Source organism: Lepidothrix coronata, unplaced genomic scaffold (assembly GCF_001604755.1).
Source record: "Lepidothrix coronata isolate B3197 unplaced genomic scaffold, Lepidothrix_coronata-1.0 Scaffold166, whole genome shotgun sequence".
Lineage (NCBI taxonomy): Eukaryota > Metazoa > Chordata > Aves > Passeriformes > Pipridae > Lepidothrix > Lepidothrix coronata.
Genome location: NW_016690346.1, coordinates 351,314 through 375,180, shown reverse-complemented (window position 1 = coordinate 375,180; position 23,867 = coordinate 351,314). Strand labels below are relative to the sequence as shown.

General features: G+C 39.8%; 1 protein-coding gene across 2 annotated transcripts in view; it reads left to right on the top strand.

The window, feature by feature from the left end:
• The first annotated feature begins 1,353 nt into the window (after positions 1-1,353).
• CA8 (carbonic anhydrase 8) overlaps positions 1,354-23,867 on the top strand; it is a 48,101-nt gene continuing 25,587 nt past the window's right edge. Inside the window, exons 1-3 of one of the 2 annotated variants that reach the window (XM_017829645.1) lie at positions 1,354-1,486; positions 1,819-2,010; positions 5,820-5,944. In XM_017829645.1, the coding sequence (XP_017685134.1) occupies positions 1,408-1,486; positions 1,819-2,010; positions 5,820-5,944 (396 nt within the window). In that variant the 5' untranslated portion in view covers positions 1,354-1,407. The remainder of the gene's footprint in view (positions 1,487-1,818; positions 2,011-5,819; positions 5,945-23,867) is intronic. The other variant, XM_017829644.1, reaches the window with a different exon arrangement.

The following is a 23,867-nucleotide window of genomic DNA, read 5'->3' as shown; positions in this document are numbered from 1 at the left end:
GGAAAGGTCCTTTCATAACCTTGAACTGAGGCACCTTTATGTTGAGGAGAGACTTTTCTCAAACCCTACCTCTTATATAATCTGCAGGAGGAGCTGATGCCACACTTCTGGATCTGGCCTAAGTGAAGGGGTCTTTGTAAAGATGTTTCAACAATCCTTCAGGAGCAAAGGGACAGAGCATGGCTCCCTTGCTTATTCAGTGGTTGCCTTACCCTCATGAGAGCCTCCATCCCTGCACAGGACAGGCACAGTTCTGTGGGGTGAGGAGTAACCACAGAATGGCTAAGATTGCAAGGGACTTCTGGAGATTACCTTGTCCAAATCACCTGCTCAAGCAGGGCTGCCCAGGACAAGTTCCCCAGGACTGTGTTCAGATGAATACCTCCATGGATGGAGACTCCACAACCTCCCTGGGCAACCTGTGCTACGGCTTAGTCATTCTTACAGTAAAAAGTATTTCCTGATGTTCAGAAGGAACCTCACGTTTCAGTTTGTGCCCATCACCACTGGTCCTGTTACTGGGCACCGCTGAAAGGAGCCTATCTCTGTTCTTTTTGCATCTTTCATTTAGGTATTTGTATGTATCTTATGAGGTCCCCTTGAGCCTCTTCCTCTCCAGGCTGAACAGTCCCAGCTCTCTCAGCTTTTCCTCATAGGAGAGATGGTCCAGTACCTTAACCATGTTCATGACCCATTGTTGGACTCTCTCCAGTAGGTCCATGTCTCTTGTTCTGGGACAGCCTAGATTTAGACCCAGCACCCCAGGTGTGGCCTCACCAGCTGTTAGCAGAGAGGCAGGATCGCCTTCCTTGACTTGGTGGCATTGCTTTGCCTAATGCAGCCCAAGGTATCATTCACCTTCTTTGCGGCAAGGGCACACTGCTGGCTCATGTCCGACCTGATGCCCACCAGGACTCACAGGTGTGCATTCCAGCCAGGCGGCCCTTAGCCTGTCCCGGCGACCGGGTTGCTCCTCCCCAGTGGCAGGGCTTTGCCCTCCCGTTTATTGAAGTTGCTCTCCCGGGCGCACAGACCTCCTGTGCCACAGCTGGAGGGGCAGCGCAAACATCCCGTCCCCAGGCGACGGGAGCAGCCCGCGGGGGAAGGCGAAGAAGACGCAGGGAGGACCAGGAGATTAGCATCCCACAGGAGACGCCAACCCGGGCAGCGGCTGTCATCTCACCCCTCTCCCGCCCCACCGCCCCTTTGGGACAGTGACCGGCTGCCGGCCTCACCCGGCGGCGCCCCTGCCCCTTCCCCTGCCCCTCCGCACGCCGACAGCCGCGGGCGGGGGCGGGAGGGCGGGAGGGAGGTCCGAGCCTTGGTGCGGAGCGCCGCCAGCCAGCCTCGCCCCGCACACGCTCACACACCGCACACCCCGCCCGGCCGCTCCCGGGGCGCCCGCCCATGGCTGACAGGAGCCTGATCGAGGGCGCCGAGCCCCCGCCGCGCCGGGAGGAGGCTCCGGAGTGGGGCTACGAGGAAGGTGAGGAGCGGGAGGCGGCTCCACCGAGGAAAAACTTTGACCGCGGCCGGGGGAGGAGGAGATGGCGAGGGGATTTCAGTGGCGGAGAGAAAGGAGGTTCGCCCCCCCGGCCGCCCTGAGGTGCGGGGAGCGGGGAAGCGCCGTCCCGCAGCGGGGACAGGTCGGTCCCCGCCAAGGGAGGGCAGCGCGGGGCGGCGGGTGCGGGGCCGTGTCCGGGTCCGGCGGGCTGGGGTGCGGTGGAGCAGCCCCTGCCCGCGCCGCGGGGAGGATCTGGCTGTCCCACAGCGCAGGGTGCCGGGTCCCCCCGTAACAGCTTTTCCCTTGTGCCTCAGGAGTGGAGTGGGGGCTGATTTTCCCCGATGCTAACGGGGAGTACCAATCGCCCATTAACTTGAACTCGAGAGAAGCTAAATATGACCCCTCGCTCCTGGAAGTGCGTTTGTCACCGAACTACGTAGTGTGTCGTGACTGTGAAGTGATCAACGACGGGCATTCAATTCAGATTGCCCTGAAGTCAAAATCAGGTATGCTGAAATATTGCCTTGACTTTCCCTGCTAAAACTTGTGTTGCCTTAAGACTTGCTGTATGTGTATCTTGGAGTGTAGGAACAGTAGCTTTTCCCAGCAGTGAGCAGTTGTGCCCATTCAGATGGTCAGTCAGATTGGTTCAGAGCATGTCAAGAATTACTTCTTGTGGTGGTGTCCTCCAATTCACTGGCATTAACAGCTGTCTGCATTCAGAAGCAATCCAGACTGCTGCTAAGATAGTATGGTGCCAAACTATTCTGTACAGCTGGCAAGATTTGTCCTTGGTCCAAAGACCACATAAGTTAAAAGAACTTTTTCCATTAATCTGAGTGCGTTCTGAGTACTAAGTACAGATTTGGACACTAAGATAGAAATGCCAGTTATATGTGCTCACAGCATTGGTGAGGACCAGGTAGCAAAGCAGTCCTCGTTTCTTAAAGGATGACATTTTTGGTGTCATTCATCAAATATGAATTAGAAGCAAATAATAAGAGAAACAATTCCAACTTAAGTGAAATTGCACTATCTTACTCGGCTTTTCAGCTGGATAAACTATTCTGTATGAAGGAGACAAGAAAGTAGGGAGAAAAAAGTCCATTGTGCTTTCCAGCACTGTGGTAGTTCTTACCATGCGTTTGGAAGAGCATCTATGTTATTCTAACCAGTCTTAGCTAGTAACAGCCTTTTGGGGGCATTTAAACAGCTGAACATTGTCGAACTGTGAGACATTCCAACTTTTGTTTCCTTCTGATATCCCAGTAATACTTGGAAATACAGCTGTGCTGAGAGTGAGGGAGTCACTTCAGTTTTACACTGAATTTTTTAAAAAGGAAGGGTTTGTTATTTTAATAATGATGCTTTCCTTTATAATTTCCTTTCCTTGATAATTTCCATGTATTATTGCAACACAGTTCTTTCCACAGAATTTTGCAGATTTGCAATAAAACAGAAATATTGTACTTCCGGTCAGTTTTAGTGCCTTCATCAGAAGCAGAGCTCTTTTCTCAAGGGACAAGGTTCTCCCCGCAGGATCAGGAATTCTTGAATTCTCCTGTGGAGGAAGTGAGAGAGACCACAAATGACCTCATCACTTGCATGCCAAAATGCAACTCCTTCAATCCTACCTTTCCCAAGGGCAGTTTATAACTTAGTAGCCATAATTAATAAGATGGGACCAACACCTAAATGTGTGTGCAAGACCACTAAGAGAATTAGAAGAAAGGAAAGACTTCTTTTTATACTTGAATGCAGTGTGATGCCAGACTGATGAGTCTTGAATTATAAGAAAACGTGAAATAGAATTAAAGTTTATAACTGAAGTATGGAATTATGATTTAGGAAATCTTGGTTTAGTTTCAGCTTTTCCTTAGATTTCATGTTACATGATTTCCCATTCTCCATTAGTAAGTTGGGAATAATTTTTCCATTTTTGGGAAGGAAAAGGCAACATTTATTATCTCTACCAAGAGGAGAAAAGAGTTAATAAGCTGTGTTTGACCTAGTATTCTGGCCAATTTTCAGGGATTGAGGAAACTCCTGCAGTTTCTTTTCCTCACAGGGGATCTCTGATGACAAATCCATTTAACCAGATTATTTTGATGGGAACTGTTGAACATTAAATGCTTTTGAAACTCTGTCCAATTAATGTGCAAGAGATCCTCATCTATGTAATGTTAACAGTCAAAGGAAAACTTCTTTATGGAAAAAAGTAAACTGATTAAGATACATATTAAAAATCAATTTGTCATTACTGGTGATTGATTTCATCCTTTAATTCAAGACATGCGGTCCATCTGGAATTCCGAAATCCTTTTCATTATTTAATTGCAAACATTTTCACTGGCTGCTTTCGTTTTGATGCTGGTACATGTGTTATGCATTAAGTGGCAGAACCATGACCAACTGTGTAATGGAATTGTGTACTGAAAAATGCTTTAGAGCATATCCTACTAAGAGAGAGGCTCCTCTTAAGCCAGCAGCAGATTGCACAGTGGATCATCGTTTCGGAAACATTTTCTAATGAGGATCAAAAATTGCTGAATGACAAAGTGAAGTTAAACATGTTTCATACATTGATTGACAAGAATCAAGATCTAATGAAAGGCAAAGGAAAGATAAACTTACTTCATACATCTAAATACTTTTATCGTGGGATCAATGTTATAGCTTAAGCTTTGGAAATAAACTCTATGAAGCTCCTGGAGATCCAGGACTACATCCTATAGAGAACATTTGTTCTAGTTAGAGTTTTCCTAGAAGCAATATTTTAAAACAGAGAAAATGCTCAATTTTCCTAAGAAATAGCACTAATTGAATATAATGATTTTTTATATTTATTCATATTTCTTTAAATACTTCAATCGTTGTTTCCCGCAGTGTTCACCAGATTTGTAGATTTTCTCTGTAGGGGATATAGGTATAGATAGAATACAGATAAAACAAGATTAAGTAGCAAATCTGAATCTATACAATTAGGAAAATTAATTTTAGAAATCCTAATTGCTGGTAGATTAGTTGTGAAGAATTATGAAAGAAGGATTAATTGGAATTTCTGACTTTTTTTTTCCTCCAACCTAATTGATGCTCATGAAAACCAAAATTGGTCGGTTTTCTTTCAGTTTTTTATAGTTCTGTATCTTCAGTTTTGTATTTGTACAGTTGAAATATGATTCAATTGCTAGATTGTTTTAGTATCACACTATGTCTTGTGCTCCAAACTCAGGCTGTACAGTTTGTGTGGCAAAATAACTGTATTATGGAATTAATTTCCTGAAGCTGTAGTTTATGCAGCTAAATAATTCTTATTAATTATCAGAGATTGTAAAAGATTTATTCCAAGTCCATGAAATGTAAGTTAGAATTTAATGGATTCTGGGAAAGACTGTGTGTGCCCTTAAATAAAATCCAGCCCTGGCTAGAAGTCAGTATTCAATGATTTTAGTGGGAAGTTGCCTCCAGCATGTGGTGTGATATTTGATCTGAAGCAGATTCAGAAATCCCTGGGCAAAACATTTCCACTGATTAATTCTGTAGTAGTTTGGGCCTCACTATTGCTTGTTTTTACTGCTTATGGTGGAAGTCTCTACTAATGCAAAAGTATTGAGTTGCTATATATTTTTTTTTTGTGCCTGTGTTGCAATTGTGGACAAATGCTTTTAAGAAATTCCAGATGTTTAAATAAAGGAAGTAAAGAAAAGCCTTACCTGCCTAGAAGCTGTTTTAAGCTAAGTGAGGTATGTTGTTTCTGCTCTGGTGTGTAGGTCTGATTATATTTTCATATAGAGGCATTCTGTGTCTCAGAAGTCTGACAGATGGTCAGCCTGACTGAACACCTTTACCTAGCAATATATTTGCAATCAAAGTTTTCTATTAATTTCTGTGACTCATAGGTCATGGAGATTAAGCGTTTGGACAACTTTCCCAGTTCAATTCAGAACCCCTGCCATCTGTTTGGAGCACATGGCTAAAATCTTGATAAGAGCAATAAACATATTCATTCTTCTGACTGATAAAGGTACACTTTTTTTTTTGGTGGTGTGTCCAGCTGTTCTGCATCATAAAACAAAGAGTGCAGTATGACAGCAGTTTCACATAGCTGCCTCAATTCATGTTCTGTACCTGCACAGTACTTTGAAAGTGAAGGTGTCAAGTCTGTCAACTTTACTCTTCTCCTCTCTGGTACCACTCATAAAAAAGAAGCTTGCTGCAATCTACTCATTATATTTGAAGAATACAACTGGTTCTCTGCTTCAGTGGCTTCTCTGCCTTGAAAGTCAAGTTCCTCACCACTTTTCTTCTTTCCCAGTGTTAACAGGCGGGCCATTACCTCGGGGACATGAGTTTGAGCTACACGACGTTCGATTTCACTGGGGGAGAGAAAACCAGCGTGGTTCTGAACACACAGTTAATTTTAAGGCTTTTCCCATGGAGGTAAGAGTGACACAGCATTGCATAACATTCGCAAAATGCAAAAGATTTTATTTCATAGTCTGAATTCCTGGTAGTCCAGAAGAGAATTTCTCTTAGCTCAGCCTGCTTTATATTTCAACCACAAAGCTGTCTTCCTGAGGTGTGCTTTAGTGCAGGTAGATTAGGATATGCATCTGGAACAGAATGCCTCCAGCACTCATCCCACTGTATGATTAATTGGTCATAAAGTTAACTTGAAGAATTATTAACTTTTTTTCCTATTAGTGTTCTAACAAGATCTGCCATTTCAACACTTCCTGTGTCACCTTGACTAATAGCTACAGATGGGAAGAAATAGCCACTGGAAATATTTCTATGGCAAATAATAATAATTTAGGTCAATTTGGAGTAAGCATAGAACAATTTGTTAATGAAATAACTTTACATACCTGAAAATTGAAGATTACGTGATAGTCCTGTGTATGGGATAGTCCTGTGTATGCTCTATAAGATATCAAAGAATTAAAAGATTTTGAAACACAAGCAAAGTAATGATGCAGTCTGAAAAAATTCAGCTGCTCATGGGGTTTGTGTTCCATTTGGGCTCCTAGGCAACCCAAAATGCTGGGACCTATTTCTCCTGCCCTCCAGCAGCAGTTCATCATATTACTTCACTTCCCACTGTCCCATTGCTTACGCTTGTCAAGGAGTGGCTTGGAGTATTCCTTAGGCCTGGGCTGCAAGACTAATTTTAAGAGACACCAGCCCTGAAGTTTAGTGATGTCAGCATTACATCTTTTATTTCATTTGTTGTGCACTATTGGTTTTAAAGAAGCTCAAGACTTTTCAGAGCTCCTTTAGTTATTTTTGCCTTATTTATCTATCATAATTCCTCAAGATCCCGAAACTATATTTCTTTTTTTTTCTCTGTGTTGTTCACCACTAAAAAATTTGTTATTGTAGCATTCAGGAGTACCAGACTACTGGAGTAGAACCGCTTTATGGAAAAAGATATAAAAATATTAAAGCAACGACTGCTTAACTAAGTGTAAAAGTCTTGTGGACTTGCACCATCAATCTAATTCTTAGGGTTGTTCAAATACTTGCTTTAAGAGTTGTGGGTCAGATTTTGGTGTCTCCTATTTGCTGTTTTGCACTGGTCCATCAAAATCCTCCAAAAAAACTCACTCATAGGGGGTTTCCATGTTGACTTGAGTCAGATCATAGAATCATTTAGGTTGGAAAAGACCTTTCAGATCTACAAGGCCAACCATAAACCTAACACTGCCAAGTCCTACCCTAAACCAAGTCCCTAAGTGCCACTTACACATAGATCCTCTTGGCAGATTGATTCCAGGCAGATCCTGGAAATACAGAATTACTTGAATGGGTAAGACTCATCAACCAAAGGGAAAGCAAAGGAATGACTTCTGCATCCTGGTTACGTGGCATAATACAATGTGATTTATATGGGCAGGAAGACTTTCAGAATACTACAGTGTTCCCCTGAGGCAGAAAGTAGCCTGTTCATTATGAAACAGCTCTGCTTAGTACTTTTCCTCAAGGCTAATCTAGCATGCAGTGATCAAGAAATATTCACATGAACTGTGTCGAGAACTGAACTTGGGAATCCATCAGGCTTCCTATCCCCTTGTTTATTAAGGGTCACTTGCAAACAGTCTTGGTGGTATGCGGGAACAATCTATTGATCATCTGCAGAAACCCCATAATTATCTACTCCAAATGAGTCCAGAGGAAAATATGCTTGACCCAGAGATACAAAACAAAAAAGTTAATCAGTCATGAAGGGATTTCATTCTTCTCCCACTTTAAAAGCAGCACAGCAGCTGCACAAACAGAATTCTGGCACAGTTGAAGAACATCAGCTGGAGGTGAGCAAGCCAGAGTTTTTGTCTCTTGCATCTAAGCAGCTTTCAGCTAAACTCTGATTTCCAAGAAATAATTACTGATGCAAAAATTCTGTGGCAGGAAAAAAATGCCTTATAATACACTTTAAATACAGCGTGAATATTTCATTTTGCAAACAGATCCTTCTGCAGATTAATTCTTACAGTAGAAAAAGACAGTGCAGCTGGATGGATTCAAGGTCAGTTGCATACAGGTGTGTTGGTTGAGCTGGTTCATCACCTTCTGCTCCATATTGCAAGAAAGTGCAAGCAGTTTATTTGACCGTAGATGAGCTGCATTTCCTTCTGCTATATGCACAAAGAGCTGCTATATTAATTCCCTCTTAAATACTTCAAATCAAGTATTATACTTGAGCAATAATTTCACAGGTGCTTGTGACCACTGTAAATGTTTATGAAGCAATACACCTAAGACTTTTTTTTTTTTTTAAATAATTTTAATCAAGGACCAGGAAATCTTGTTTTCTTAGTTTAGACATTGGCATTAGTTTATGTGTCGTTTGAAATCAGGTCATATATTCTGAATGTGTATTGGCCTTGATTTTCACTGTGTTTGTTAGTTACTGAACACAAACATCAATTGATTCCTATTTTGTCTACATAGAAGCAGTCTGGTGTAGTTATGCTTTCGTACGAAATAAGCTGTCAGTTGTTTGTGCACCAATGCATGCCTAGAAATACGTTGAGCACCAAGCACGTAAGTTTGGATCTTCTTCCAGTGGACCAAATCTAGTAGGACATTCTTCTAAGGAACTAGAAATTATTTCCATGGCAAATGATAAAGATTCTCCTCTCTTTGTGGGAGAAAGACTAGTCAGGGGGATAAGCAGTAATATGAAAATGGAAGTGCTTAGTTTAAGTGGGTACATTACCGACACAACAAACTTGGCCCAGATTATGTGCTCTATTACGTTGTTATAAAACCTTAGCAGTTCTACGGAAACCAGGTTTTTAGTTTGAAGAGATCTGAGATGACTATCTAAGACTAGCTATTGACTGGAGCAGCAGTCTGGTTTTTTTAGGACTGAAGACTGTATGACTTTATTTTATTACATTGGGCCAAATAATTGTGGAACAGCTTCAGATTATCAGTGTAATGACCTTTGTAAATGATGACTTTAAAAAAGAGTATTGTTTTTTAAAAGTTTGAAAGAGCAATTTGCAGTTAATTCCTTAGTCTCTTCACCTTTGGTACCATAACTTCTTTTATAGAAATTAGGCAATAGCCTGTATCATTTGGGTAATAGCCCATGTCTTGTAGTTCAGAACTCCAGTATTTCTTACTACACAGCTGAGGCCTTTGTATGTGGTTAGGATATATAGGTTCATGGTGCAATTGGTTAGACTATGAAGCTTATGTAACCTCTGGAACAGCTGCTCGAAGTAATTAATACTCTCCAAAAATGTTGTTCATGTGGCTTGGAGGCTGAGTTAATTTTTTTTTTTTTCATTTTTAAATGAGGTTCAGCAAAGATGTGTTTTCTACCTTCTTTGACTGAAGAAACCAGGATGTTGGTAGTGATATGCAAGTCTTTTCATTTTCACTGAAACATCTGTGTTTGCAATCAGTCAGGAAAAGAAGACAAAACAATAATTAGTTTTTAAAGGTAAATACTGTAACACCGCTTTTTAAAACAAGAAAAAGCAGAGGGCTGTACATATCCGTGTAATACTCCTCTCTCTGTTCAATGAAAACAAGAGCATGAAGGGCCTTCTTGCCTTTTGGCCTGAAGTTGGAAGGAGACATTTGTGCAGCTTTCTCCAGAAATCTTTCTCACCAAGAACTTCTACTGCATGTAAGGCAGCGTTATGTTGGCCACCACGTATGTTAAATGCTTAGTAAGGTCTTAACAGTGAGAACCTGTTGTTTGCCAGCAAAAAGAAGTGGGTATCAAATATTAGATTGTGCATGTTTCCACAGAGCACTTATACAAGCATGTTATCTGAACCTGATTTAGGTGTAGGAAAGAGAGGAACTATTTGGAATTTTTATTTCTCACCTTCATGCCAGGAGTATGGGTTGGAGAAGGGGGAAGAACAAATGACGAACTAGTGAAACTGGCTCTCTACCTTACCTTTGATGTATGACAGGGAGATAGAGGAGGACGGGAATAGCAAATTACCGCAGTTTATTTTTGTTGTTGATGAAGTGAAATGGAAGCAGGTAAAAATGGATTCCCATAGTATCTGATCTCTCTGTAGTGCCAGGCTGAATGAACTTACAGTCAAAAAAGAAATGAAAGCCAGCAGGAGAAAGTGAATCACGTGATAACACCAATACTGGCTTATGAAGAAAAAAGGAAAAGAAAAAATCATTTCACTACTTCTGAAGTGAAGGGAAACAGGGAAATTTATGCCTTAAAGGTGTCTCTTCCTCTTAGTTACTCGGGTGGTGGTGTGACCAAAGGCACAAGCTGACCATAATGGCACAGTTGTTTCCAGGCCACTGCTCTGAAATAAAACTGTATCAGAGAAAATAAAAAGGTTCCTTTCACCACTTGCAATATAAATAGGAGGATAATTCTCTGTAATCCATCCTCTTTAAAATGTAGGATTACATTAGCTGTGAACCATGTGAAAGCTCTCAGTAGAAGAGCGTTGGCAGAAAATCATTAAAAAATGTTTCCAAGATGTGCAGGAAGATTAAAAACTATTGTTGTCTGTCGTACATTTTTTGACTAGAACAGAAGAAAATCCAGTTGCTGGAAGGACCAGAATCAGTTCTGTACAGGAATAAAAGATGTTCCTTTTTGTTGCATAATGAAGAGCAGATTAATTCATTCCGTAGGTTCTTTCAGAGTCACTGAAATATCTGCTGCAATGAAGGTAACAGTGCAAAAATCATATCCAATCCTTGATCTGATTTAAACCATTAGGTTTTCCTTTGTTCACAAGAAACATTTCCTAAGGTACTCATCAAACAGAGTTACATCTTTAGGGCTTCAGATTAGGCTGTCAGCATTACGCTTATCTACTCGTCTTTACCGTCTTCAGTGTGAGGTTCTCTCTGTGCCCAGCTCTGAAATCAGATATCTGCATGCTGTGCATCCCCTTTCTAGCATTTCTTGAGAAAAGGCATCATGCTTTCGAAACAGAAATGTATTTTTTACCAACTTTTAATATTTTTTTACCAACGTTATTTAACCTTGCCATCTCTTTTAGTCATTTTCTTATTAGCTTATTTAAGCTAAAAAATAAAACAGAGTATTTGCAATAGAAAATCTGGGAGACAATGTACATGCAAGCATGTCTCTCCCTCTTTATGCAGAGAATTACAAGCTGCAGAAGGACTGGGTAGGTGTGAATGGCAAGCAGAATTTAATCTTTGTTGACAGTAGTTTCTAATACAAACATCTGATATCTGGGGATTTTTGCCAGTTACTTTAATGGGACTATGATCCAAGTAATAAACCCTAAAAGATAAGTTTTAAACCAAGGAGTAAATCCTGTTGCCTTAGTTGATTGCATTGATTACCTACTTGTGAAAAAAGAATTAATTCTACTCATATTGGCAGCAAAAGACCCATGAATGAAGAATAGGCAGTCATGAATGTAACAGGAGGCAAAAAGAACAGATTCCAGAAGAGTTTGTGTAGCATTGCACTGAGATCTGGAACTCTTCTCAGAAATTGCCCAAGTTTTCTGGTAGAAAATTAACTTGTTACCAAAAGGCTTGGCCAATCTTCTAAATTTTGAAATCATTGCAGGTGAATACTGTGATCTGTGATTAAATACATTGTGTCTTATAAAGAAATGATGATATTCATGTAATAGCTATATCCTTGACAGGTTAAGAATAACAGACTAATAATAGTTCAAAGCAGATATGGTGATTGGACACTATCCAACTTTTGAGGACAGAATTGTGTAAAAACACAGGAAAACCATGCCAATATTTAAATAGGTGTTTTCAGTTTTATTTTCTAAATCTCGGTGATTTATACAGAAGCAATTTTTTACACATTATGTAGATGCCATTTAGGAACATAATAATAACACTTAGCTTTACACGGCACTCCATGGGCAAAGTTGGTCTTAGCACAGTTCCAGGGCTGTTAGTGAATTGTGTTATATGGGATTCTAGTCCCATAGATGCAGGTGCTTAAGTGTTTTTCTGCATTTTTCTATGTACTGTACACTCTGCAATCCCCTAATTGATGTGACTTCTGCTTGGATTTTTTGTAGTGGGACAAAGCTGTGAGGTCTTTGTCCCCTCTCAGTATACAGGGAAACAGGAAACCAGCAACAAGATAAAGTTACCATCATCGTAAAAGCACACATGACAAGCTTATGACTCCTGAGATTGCTAGGTGCTAAGTTCTTTTAGTGTTGTATTTTTATTGTTGTTGAGGGTTAATTTGACCTAAGTAGGCACACGCAGTCTCTGAAGTATACTTTGTTTCTGGGTAATTTGCCAATATGAGCTTTGGTTGACCCTTGTTTCGCTCAGTCACATATAGTTTGAATTTTTCAGGGAATGCTTTGTATTGTGAATTCCTGAAAGCAGGTGCAAAAATGGGCTGAGGTACTAGCATGAACATGCTTTTAGCTTGTCTAACACCTGAAAAAATTCTCACTTAAGCTCTGTGGAAGAATTGTTGACATATTCAGGGATAGCAAATGTGAATTCCCTTCTGTGCAAAATCTACAATTTATTTATTGAATTGTGGAAGATATAGAAGCTACCAGACTCCAGGTCAAAGAGTGGCATTAACAGTCTATACTGAAACCTCTTTATCCTTTTGTCTGTTTTTTAAGAGCCATTTACAGTGAGTTTTGTGTGGAGAAGCTTTTGGGCTCATATGCATCTAAAACTGTTTTGAGGTGGCAATTGCAATCATCTACTTCTATCAGGACGGAGAATTTCAGCATTCATTGAAGAAATAAATTTTTCAAACTAGAAATGACTGAGCAGAATAGGACAAATTCTTCTAAGGGAAAATTTTGCAGGTGGAGAGAAGTTGGAGGTGAAGGAAAAGAGAATGAGAAGAAAACGAGGAGTTACTCCCCTTCTCTGGGCTCCATATTCCATCTAATCTGAGCTTATTGGTTTAGTTCTGCAAGAACTTGAACCTAGGGCTTGAACCTAGAAGTTAGATTCTTAGGAGTTTCAAACCACCACACCTAAGAACTGAAAACCTTTGAAGGCTTCCATGTATTTGCTGTTATGCCCAAGTGCTTCATAAGCACATATAATATAATCCTTAACACATCAGTTTGGGGGAGACAAGATCTGCTATTGCCAACAAACTGGTAGAAAACAAGTTCAAAGGCATTAAATTGTTTGGCTATAGTCACATATGATGCTTTTTTAGAACTGACAGAGAACTACCTCAGGATTCCTAGATGCTTGAATGCTAGTAAGACTTTCAGACATTGTAGTACCAGAATAACTAATTTGGGTTGTAAATCCCAGTTCAGCAATTTAACCACAGAGATATCTGATGCCCTACAGAACACACTGTTGTCAATGTGATACTGGTCATTCCTGCCTTTTTGCTGTCTCAGCATTAAGCCACATAATGAACTGAACTGGGGAGCAGTTAAAGTTTAGCAAAATTTGTGGAGTTTATGGAACTGTGGGAGAGGAGAAAAGCATAACACTATTATGCAATCTGCAAACTTGAAATTCAAGAGAAAACTGTTGGAGAGGTATAGCGAAGTTTATTATTTCAAAAGAAGCTTACCCAACATTACAGGAAAAAAATCCTGAGTGAGTTTCCTAGAGGAGTGTACTATGGAAGAGCAACTGCTCGCTGGATAACAGTCAAGGTTATGATCTAAGAAGATAATATGCAGCTGCAGATTCTCATCTCCTAAGAGACACCTTTGCCTTGTAACACAGAGAACTGTGGGATTCAAATTAGTTATTCATAAAACTTAGTGCATTGACAGGGAAGGAGTGTTTTCTATTCTGCCTTCATTGGAGAATCTATCACTGAGAATTAAACTGATTATTTTATTCCTTCTACACATGAACAGTCTGGTTTTAAATTCAAGCCAACAGATTGCAGGCAACATTTTGGAATTGGACATGCTTTTATTAAATGCTTAGTCATATAAATAACACTTTCAGAATTAAATAGTTAACCCATAGCACTTTGTGTTTTCTGTCTTCTTGATGGCATTTTTAGTCTGTAATATCATCAACTACCCATCAAGGTCCAGTCCTTTTTCCAAGCTTCGCTCTAAGTAACTGGGCAGCTGTAAAGCACATGCAGACACACACATATGCCCACTTGAGTTGGCAAGAACCAGACTGAAAGCAAGCTGGAGAGTCCTTCACCAAAACCCTTGCTTTTTCCTTCCTGGCCTTCGTAGTTCAAGGGAAGGAAAAAGAAAGTGTATTTGTTCCTGTTAGCACCGGTAAAGGCAGACCCAGGGCACTTCAGCCTACATGTTTGCTGGGACCAGACTATCAGGGAACAATATCCTGCTCTGTGGTGCTCCTTGCTTCACACACGAACAAGAAACTTGGCACAGTTTCATAGGCCTGACCTATGAATCTGACAGTAATAATTGTGTAACTTTTTAGTTTCTTACTATTTGGTTGATATTGAAAGTCAGCAATTTAGAAACAAGGATATTTTACTTTTTTCATTCCTTTTCTTATCCTATACATTTATTACAGTTGGAAAAATGTTAATTTTGATTAATTCCTGCTTTCCTTTAATCTCCTGAGTGTGCCAGTAGACATAAACTGTGCTTGTGCTTTGAAACACGAAGAAAAAATAAATACACACAAATGACAATTTCCCCTACCCTCTCTGACATTTTTGCCAATGATTTTCCTAAAAAATAGGGAAGTGCATGTTACGTGTCAGCAGCTTCTGTGGGCCAATGAGGAGATAGGTGAAAATATTGATGTCGTGGTTGCATTAACCATGAAGATAATTTATGCCCATGTTTGTGAGTGCTGAGAGAAGTGCTGTGGTTTTTGGCCTTGTGTCATCCTCCCCATGTCCCCTTCTTTTTGGTAGGAAGAAAGCCTCTCTTTGAAGAGTTAGTCCATCTCATTAGAAAAGGGACATGAGATTTGACCTGTTTTTATTTTTTTAATTGTTTAAATTATCCCCCCCCTCTATAAACCTTTTGGCTTCTTTTGCCAGAACAGAAAGAGCCCCCAGTTACATTTTTTATGGTTCCTGTTACTTTTCTTTTTAGCTTACTGTTTGTAGCTGTTGTCTTTTGAGTTTTTCCATATACGTCACTATTTCCTGCTGTTAATTTCATTTTTTTAATGGACTAGTAGTTCTTGGTATAATATGAAGTGAGGATGCTGCATGTGATTAGACTTTTCAAAGGGAACACAGATTCCTGTTTAATATTAGATGTTGTAATGTTTTTATTATTCTGCAATGTAGATAATTCTTTAGCACAAGTGATTTGCCACAGCAACTGTGGGAATGTTTCCTGAGATGCTGCAAATAATTCAGTAGTTCCACTATTCTTTACCTTTTCAGTACCACATCTGAAGGTTTGCCTCACAATTGCCTAGAATACTTCTGCTGTCACTAGGATGACTTTTTTGTTAAGAGAGTGTCTTTGGAAGGTGTCTTTGCAATCCTTCCTTTTATGATCCAACAAAAATAATTTTATTTACAGAAATTCTGCCCTCTTTCAGAGATATTAATAGAGAGCAGAGCAACAGTCAGGAAGGATTCTGGACTACATTGATGTCCTATTCAAGCATTTGTTCAGCATGGTTTAGCTGTGAATTTAGCTTTTGACCTGAGACGTGTAGTATCTCACACCATGACTGCAAAGGTTTGTACTGTGTCTCCAGGATACCTTGTACTCTGCTCCAGCATGATTTGCTTGCACCTAATTTCTCTGATCTTAGATTACAGACTTCTTTGTTCAGGGAATGTCATCTTGTTCTGAAAATACTTGGAGCCTGACCATTAATCCGCAGACTAGATCTGCTCAATCTTTAACTCTTTAAATAAATTGTAACATGCAGAAGTTCAGTAGAAGATTTTGTTTCCCTTCTCCTACATTATATCAATCAGGAGAGGTTTAATGCTGACAGTGTTGTCATCTGTGTTTCTTGGATCTGCTTTCAGTTGTGTCTTTTATGGTGAAATTAGTGTTGCTTTCAAAGATAGGCCCAGTGGCATTTTGGCACCTATCCACAAGAGAAGCCTTGAAAAATTCAAGACTGGAAACATAAACCAAGCACACTGATCTATAACTTAACTCCCTTGGCAACATTTCATCTTCTTCTATTTGATTTTGCCTGGGCTTCATGATCTAGTAATTTTCTTTATTTTCATTTGCATTTTTGCAGGAAGCTTATTTACGTTGACTGAACTGTAATGTTTAACCATGAAGACTTTGTTACTTTGTGGGTTTTTGTTTCTCTTTTTTTGTGGCATGGAGTATGTACACATACTCTCACTTCTCCTAAGACATTTTCAAACAACCTCTGTATCGATTCCATTAACTTTATTTTCCTAAACCTCTCCTTCAGGCTCTTAATAACTAACTTTCTGGTTTTTAAATCACTTTTCTTAAAGCTGTGTGCCCTGGTCATATCCTTGGTTCAGTCTCCTTGTGAGGATTTGGAACTTAATTACTGTATGTTATGGTCACTGCCAACAGCTTAGTCAATTGCTTCCTGAAACAATTCATTGCCAAGTCAAGTATCACCTCATAAATTCTTGTGCACATGTAAAATGGCAAGACACAATTTTTCCACATTTTGTCCTCCTGTAATGTTGCTTATGCAATATTTGTGCTGTTGAAATTAGACATAATTATTGTATAACTAGGCTGTGTTGCCTTCTGTTACTAGTATAAGTCCTCAGCTTCGTTTCATCCCTCTCAAACCAGGAAAAAGACTTCATGCTGGCCCTAGTTGGGTAGCCACAGTTTGTCATTTGTACTGTTCCCTCCTCCACTTTTATGGCATGTTGTGAGTGAAACTGGAATATGCTGATCTTTGACAAACTTAGGTGAGTCCAGGAGAACATTTCTTATCTCTACAGTCTTTAGCAGAGCAATTCTACTGCTTTAATTTACCTTAGTGGTATTCACTTATCCCTGAGATGGTGTTTATGTGGAATCAAAACAGAATTTCAGCTCCACTCTCTCAGCAGTGACAGAAATATGACAAAACCCAGCATGCTCAAAATTTCCAGACTGATGTGTTTTAGGTGCAACTTTGATTAAGATATGGTGATGCAGTATTCAATTAAATATTAGTATTTTGATGTACAGCCTGTATGAATTGAAATAAGAGTTGGGAAGATATGAGAGCAATTGCAAATCTCTTATCCTTGAGAGATTTGCAGAGAGATGCCTTCTCTCCTGTAATATCAGGAGACTAAGCAGACTTTTCTGGAGCTTGTAATTGCTACTTACACAGATAACAAGAAATAGCTGTATAATCTAGTTCTGACCAAGGAACAAAGGTTTCCAAAAAATTAATTTACACATAATGCAGCATTCATTGAAGAAAGAAGCTTTGGTAATAATTAGCTTCTCAGTAAAGAGTGTAGAGAGTGGAAAAAATGCAGTGGGTGATTGCAACAGCAGCATAGATTCAAGCAAGCCTATTGATGATTGTGTCATAATCTGATATTCTAATAGTTTAATAGATCTGAAGAGGAATTATTTAAAAATTATGGTCTTCTACTGTGCTTAGAGCACAAACAGGAACCTATGAACAGAAGAATCCCTCATGTCGCAAGCTCTTGTAATATGGGCTGTGGTTGCCAGTTGGATTGAGGCAGGACCTACACCCAGTTTAGGCAGGTGTTTCATGCTGCCTCCTGCTGCCTCAGCTGCCAATGGTTTTATCAGGCATAAGTCCCACATAGGGCCTGTTTCTGGTGCCAGGGAGGTCAGGAGGATTTCTGCTGTTGGCACATTTCCCCTTGACTCCCATGGAGCGTGAGCTTGGTGCTCTGTTCCAAACTGCCTGACTTAGCCAGTGGAAACACAGTACATTGAACAGTGGTTTTTAGGAATGCCAATAGTAAATTAGGGTTTCAGTAGTTTAGCAATAAGTATTCATAAAGAAAGGAGTTACAGCATATGAGCTGCTTTTTATGGTAACGAGACATTCCAGATTGTGTGGGTTTATATCAAATTTGTGACATTAAGATCATATAAGAGTGCAGAAATGTTGGAGTAGAGTCCTTCTTCTCCCCTTACCATTAATCAGATACATCATAACAGAAGATGAGTTGTGATTTATTTCAGAGTGTATTTTCCAGTAAAGCATTAGCCTGTCTTATGTTTGGTCTGGTGTTTGGGTGGCAGGTGCGCACTAGCACGTTGCAGCAAGGGACAGAGCTAGTAGCAACTTTACTGACATTGTAAGAGTCAGGAAAACTTATCTGAAAGTAAGCTTAGGTGAAACATGGTCATTCACTGAGGCGGTTTCAGGAAGAGATATCATTCAGGAGTCAGTAAAGAGATGTTACTCTAGTTATCATAGGCAATTTGTGCCTGGGCTCCTGAACAGAGACTCCTGGGAAGTGTGAAAGGACTAGAGGCAAGGGACACAAGTTGCAACAGCAGAGATTCTGATTAGGTACGAGGAGGAAAAAAATCTTCATTATGGAGGAGGGCAAACACAGAAAATGATATCTAGAAGGGTTGTGGAATCTACATTGTTGGGATATGCAAAGCTTAGTGGGACAAGGACCTGAACAACCTGATCTGACTTTGAATTAGTAGCTAACTTTGAAATTGGTGCTGCTGTGAAATGGTTGAACTTCAGAGGTGACTTCTGACATAAATTATCCTGTCATTATATGTTTTATGTGTGAGCTGGGAATAAAATAAGGTCAGCAACAGAACTTAGAAGATCATTTTTGCTCTCAGTGAACTTAGGACCCTGCAGATTTCGACAGAGCAGTCAGTGCCCCAGACAGGGGAAAAACATATGTTTTTGTAACGGTGTTTTTTATTGAGACACGCTGGCTTCCAGAACTGATAAATGTGCTAGGTCATATAAAGTGACTTTGATTCCTGCCAGAATCTGTCAGCCCAGGGACTCTGATTTTGTATAAATATCTACCATCCCAGGCCTTTTCATATTGACATAAAAGGTGTGGTAGAGAAAGGAGTGGTTTTAAGGGTAGTGTTTTCATTTGTTTATTGATTTTAAAGACAGAATCTCGGGTCCTTACTCAGTTTTGAGAAAGTCTTGTCTTATGATAGGCCCCTTATTAATGTCTGTCAGCTTTCTGTAAGTAAGGATTGGGATCAGTAGACTTTTTGTTGAGTGGGAACTGGATGAAAATTGAGAAGTTTCTCAGAATTTGTTCCATACAGAATAATACTTTGAAGGAGTTTGCTCTGCTACCCAGAATAACTTCGTAATCTTCCCTGTGAAGGAGAGTCTCTTGAGCTGTTCACAGAACAGATCAACTTTATTAGTACTTTATTATGATTTGCCTTCATGAGTTTTTATCTGATTTTAAAGAAGTCACTGCTACAATTCTTTGATTTACAGCTGGAGTGCTAAAAAGCTCCAAATTATTTTTTTTCCACGAGAAAAATGCATTTTTTGAGTGCTAAGGACTTTCTCACACCTTTCTTATTATTTTGAAAAATATACTCTCTGGTATGTCAAGCCAGCCACTGATAATCGGTAACCATATAGCTGACAGATTTTGGTTGTGTATAACCATCATAACTACCAAGTATCAAAACATTAGCTAACAATTCGAGCACAGCCTCTCCTGCCATACTGACATGTGCGGCTTCTTTGTACTCTGAATGAGAACCACACAATGGTAAGCTGCCAATGCACTGCAGCTGATTGTTTAAAAAAACCCTCATGCTTGTGTTCATATCAGGGACTGGCACCCCTTATGAGTGTGCACTTTTTGTGCAGCTATCTCAAATCAGTCTGTAAGTGAAGGTTATTAAAATACAGAACATTAATCTAATAGCCTCTGTGATTATTCCTAGTTGTAAGACACAGATGCATGGATATGAAGTTGTCTATGTGCATGGGCATTATATCATATTGAGAGTTTCAAGGTTTGTGAAACCACTGGGGTCTTTCCTCTCTGAATATTTGATTCCACTAAATATTGAAAAGAGTTACAGACCATATTGTTTGTGGACTGTACTCTCAAAAGTTCAAATTTTGTAATGTTTATAGACTTTTTGCCATCTTTCTAAAAATCTGTCATCTGATGTTTATATCTGATGTCATATTAGAAATAAAAAAGAGCACACAAGATTCAGAACTGCTTCAGAGAACCACAAATACACAGGATAAAACATGACTGGGAAAAAACACTTTACTACAAACACTCACTTACTACTTCCTTGCTACTTCACTTTCTGAATAATTTTTTCACATACTTCCCCAGCCCCCCTCTGAGTTACATGTTTGTAGAAGAAATAAGTTGATTTAACTTCCAGTTTTTTAAGTGCATGTCTGCATCTGTTTATTTATTTTAGTGTGCATGCATGGCCTTATAGAGTTAAAAGAAAAGATATGAGGCCTATAGGCCTATTGTTAGGAAATATTATGGTATTGATTATTATTTTCCTTTAGGTTGCCTGTCTAATTTAGGTTTGTAAATCCCTAATGACAGAATGTTTTCTTTGAATAGCTAATTCTGAATATCACCTTGATTTAGGACATGAGAACAGAATACATTCCCTGCTGTATCAGGTGAACAGTCCATCCAGTGTGCTGTTGTTAGCAGGGTTAACAAGGGATGCTGTGTAGGAAAAGCACATGAGCCTGATGGCTTTTTGGTTTATTCCCTGTTCATTTACCATCATAGGACTAGGAGTACTCTCTACCTGTTTTCTTTAGTGTCTCTTTTTGACTTGTCCATAATTTGTCTAGCTCATTTATGAACCTGCTGACAGTGTTTGGCACCACAGTGTCTGCGGCAGCAAGTTTGCAACCTGCTGTGTAAAAAATATATCACTAATCCACTGTAATTGTCACCACCTTTAAAGAAGTAACACAGTAGCATCTTAAACACAGATCAGAAGTTCATTCTACTTCGGGCTTTAGCAATCCAGTACAAAATGATGATTCTTTTTCCAAGGATCCTACTATGGAATTTAAACATCCTTGAGCAGAACCTCAAAGTTACAGAAACCTTTGAACCAGAAAGTGCTGACTGCCTATCCTTCAGTACCTTTAGTAAGGCTGATTATTAAACCTAAACCTAGTCTAGGGGTGTCATTAGCTTTAAATACATCCCTTTTTCGTCTGTGTGATATCACAAAATCACAGAATGGGTAAGGCTGAGGGGACCACAGTGGGTCATCTGGTCCAATCTCCCTGCTCAAGCAGAGTCATCCTAGAGCAAATTGCACAGGTTTGCATTCAGACAGTTCTTGAATATATCCAGACTCCACAATTTCCCTGGGCAATCTGTTCCAGTGTGTGGTCACCTGCACAGGAAAGAAGTTCTTCCTTATAGTCAAGTGGTGTTGGTGTTATGGTGGTGGGGTTTTTTTGTTGTTGTCTTTTTGGTTTTTTTTTTGAGTAGACCATTCTGATCTCTGTTGAGCTAGTGGAAAGGAAGGAGGCTTTGAGAGGATGCAGAGATGTAAAGATACTCTTGTACTATGGTTCTTCTCTCATGCATCACATGAGTGTATTTTGCATCATATCTTCCTGTCAGGCTGTTGAACGGGCTAATTCTATAACTCTTAATGCATTACAGTATTACACAGAGGTTTTGGTGTAATTTTTCTACATGATGCAGCCTTATCATAGGAAAGTCCCTGCCCTGATGAGCCTACTGCCTAAAACAGGACAAAAAGATGTTTCTGGATAAATTGGAGTCATTGCTTGTACGGTTTGAAGCGCTTGCTCATTTTCCCCTTTCTTGGACTCAGTATTTTCCTTTCAGATCTTAATAAAAAGCCTGCTGCTGTCAAAATGCCGACAGATATCAGATTAGACTTCACCTCCAAAGGAGTACAACACGTTGAATGCCACAGGAGCTCCAGCCAAGACCCGCCTGTTGACGCAGGCAAAGTCATGGTCTCTTTACGTTTGGCGATTGCCCTTGGTGCTATTGTTCCAGCCACCAAAGGACAAGCTTTGTGCCACGTGCCGTGCAGCGCTGTTCTCGCTGCAACAAGGACGCTGCCATCCCTGCTGCAGTCACTCCAAACTTTTTCTTTCACATTTCCTTCTTAATGTCAGGATTTTGGTGAGGACTGTGAGATTGTGTGATCTCCCTCTAGTGAGGAGCTGGTGCAAATGCCAGGCTCATCTGTGGAAAAGTGGAGTGCTTTGGCTTTATCTTCTCGGGTGGTGGTGGCTCTCTGCCTGCCAAAGGGAGCCTTGGAGACTGAAATATTATTTTATCCTCTGGTTTTGTTCCTTTAAAATCCAAAGACAAATCAAATATGTAACAAAGCTTTTTATACATGATAAAATGCACAACACAAAGTAAATCCATGGGCAATAAATAGCTTAGTTCTAACAGGGAGCATTTGTAAATCTACAAGTTTTGTAGCCATGGGAAAGTAGATTATTTGTATTAGTGTTCTCATGTGCAAATGAATTATTATATTTTTAAAGAAAAATGTTGCATGTTTTTGCTGCAGCAGACACTTTTGATCAGAATGAATAGAATTATTTGGATGATAATCTGGAATTTAAATCAATTTACAGTATGTTCATTTAAATGTTTGTATTTACTTTTGAAATGATAATCATCAAGAGCAGTGCCTAAAATTCTTATTGGAGATTAAATAAGTGGAGAGTGATTGCTTGAAGAACTCATCTTCTGGGATGCTGAAATGCCTGAGTGAACTCCTGTTGTTCAAGGGGCAGTAAGCATTTCACAGAGGCTGTTATTGTGAAGAAAGAAAACACAAAATAGGAAGACATATTATCTGTTTTAAAAACTAATTTTGCTGAAGGTGGAAACAACGTTGGATATCAGGGTGGCATTTTAACTTCTTTAGACATGACTGAGCAAAATATTAATAATGATTTTACAACAGGAAGTAAGTCTAAGAGTTTGTATTTTCTTAGCTGTTTTATCTCTGTGAAATGTGCAAAAGTTGACAGATAAACTTCAAAGCTGCTCTGCTTAGGATGTTCAAGTTCTACAGTGTTATCAAACCTAGTCACAAAGATTACATTTTAGCATTATTTCTGGAAAAACTCATGTTCGAAATGTATGTTATCTTTCAGCAGATAGTGCCCTTCCTTCCTTCCTTCTTTGCTTCCTTCCTTCTTTTCTTCCTTCCTCCCTCCCTCCTTCCCCCCCAACTGTCACTCTGTTTTACAGTACTTTTCTCTTTACCCCCCATCTTCCTTCCCCTACCTTCTTTCCCCCCTTTCCAACCACCTGATAATCTGTCTTCCAGCACTTTGCTCAAACGCCACTTCCCACATCGTGCTATGACACTTCACCAGAACAGACTTAGTGTTTGTTATCCAATATGTAGTGCCTGCCATGGTTTCATGCATTAACTCCTGCAGACCCTGCTGCCCTGTGGAAGAAGGCAGTCGAGGGCTCATATTTTCCTCTTTACCATCCCTTTCTTTCATGGCTGTCCTAAGGTGGTCCTCCAGCCACTTTTCTCTGCTTGACTTTCTCTACATTTAACTTTTCCCAAAATCACTTCCACTCTTACTACTGACGTTTGAGTGACTCATCTCGGGAGGCGTGATGTTAAGATAGTAGAGTCAGTCAGTCTAACGTGTGTTTGGACAGCCTCTGTGCATAATAATTCTCCTACCTTGGGAGACAGTGGGATGGCTGAGAGGCCGTGTTGGTGGGCTTCAATAGCTGATGTTATTTCAGTATTCAAAGTGAGTGAGTTGGTAAATCATAATTAGTACAATCATCCACACCTTTGCTGTATATATTTGGTAAGTGGCTATGCATCAGTTTATCTGCAGCTGATGTTTTTTTCTTGGTGTTCCTGATATTTATAATAGTAATGCACTTATCTATATGTGCACAACCTTGGGCATGCACATATGTATAGTCATGCACATGCTAAAGCTTTGTTAATTGATGTTAATTGCTGGTGGTTTTTTATCTCAA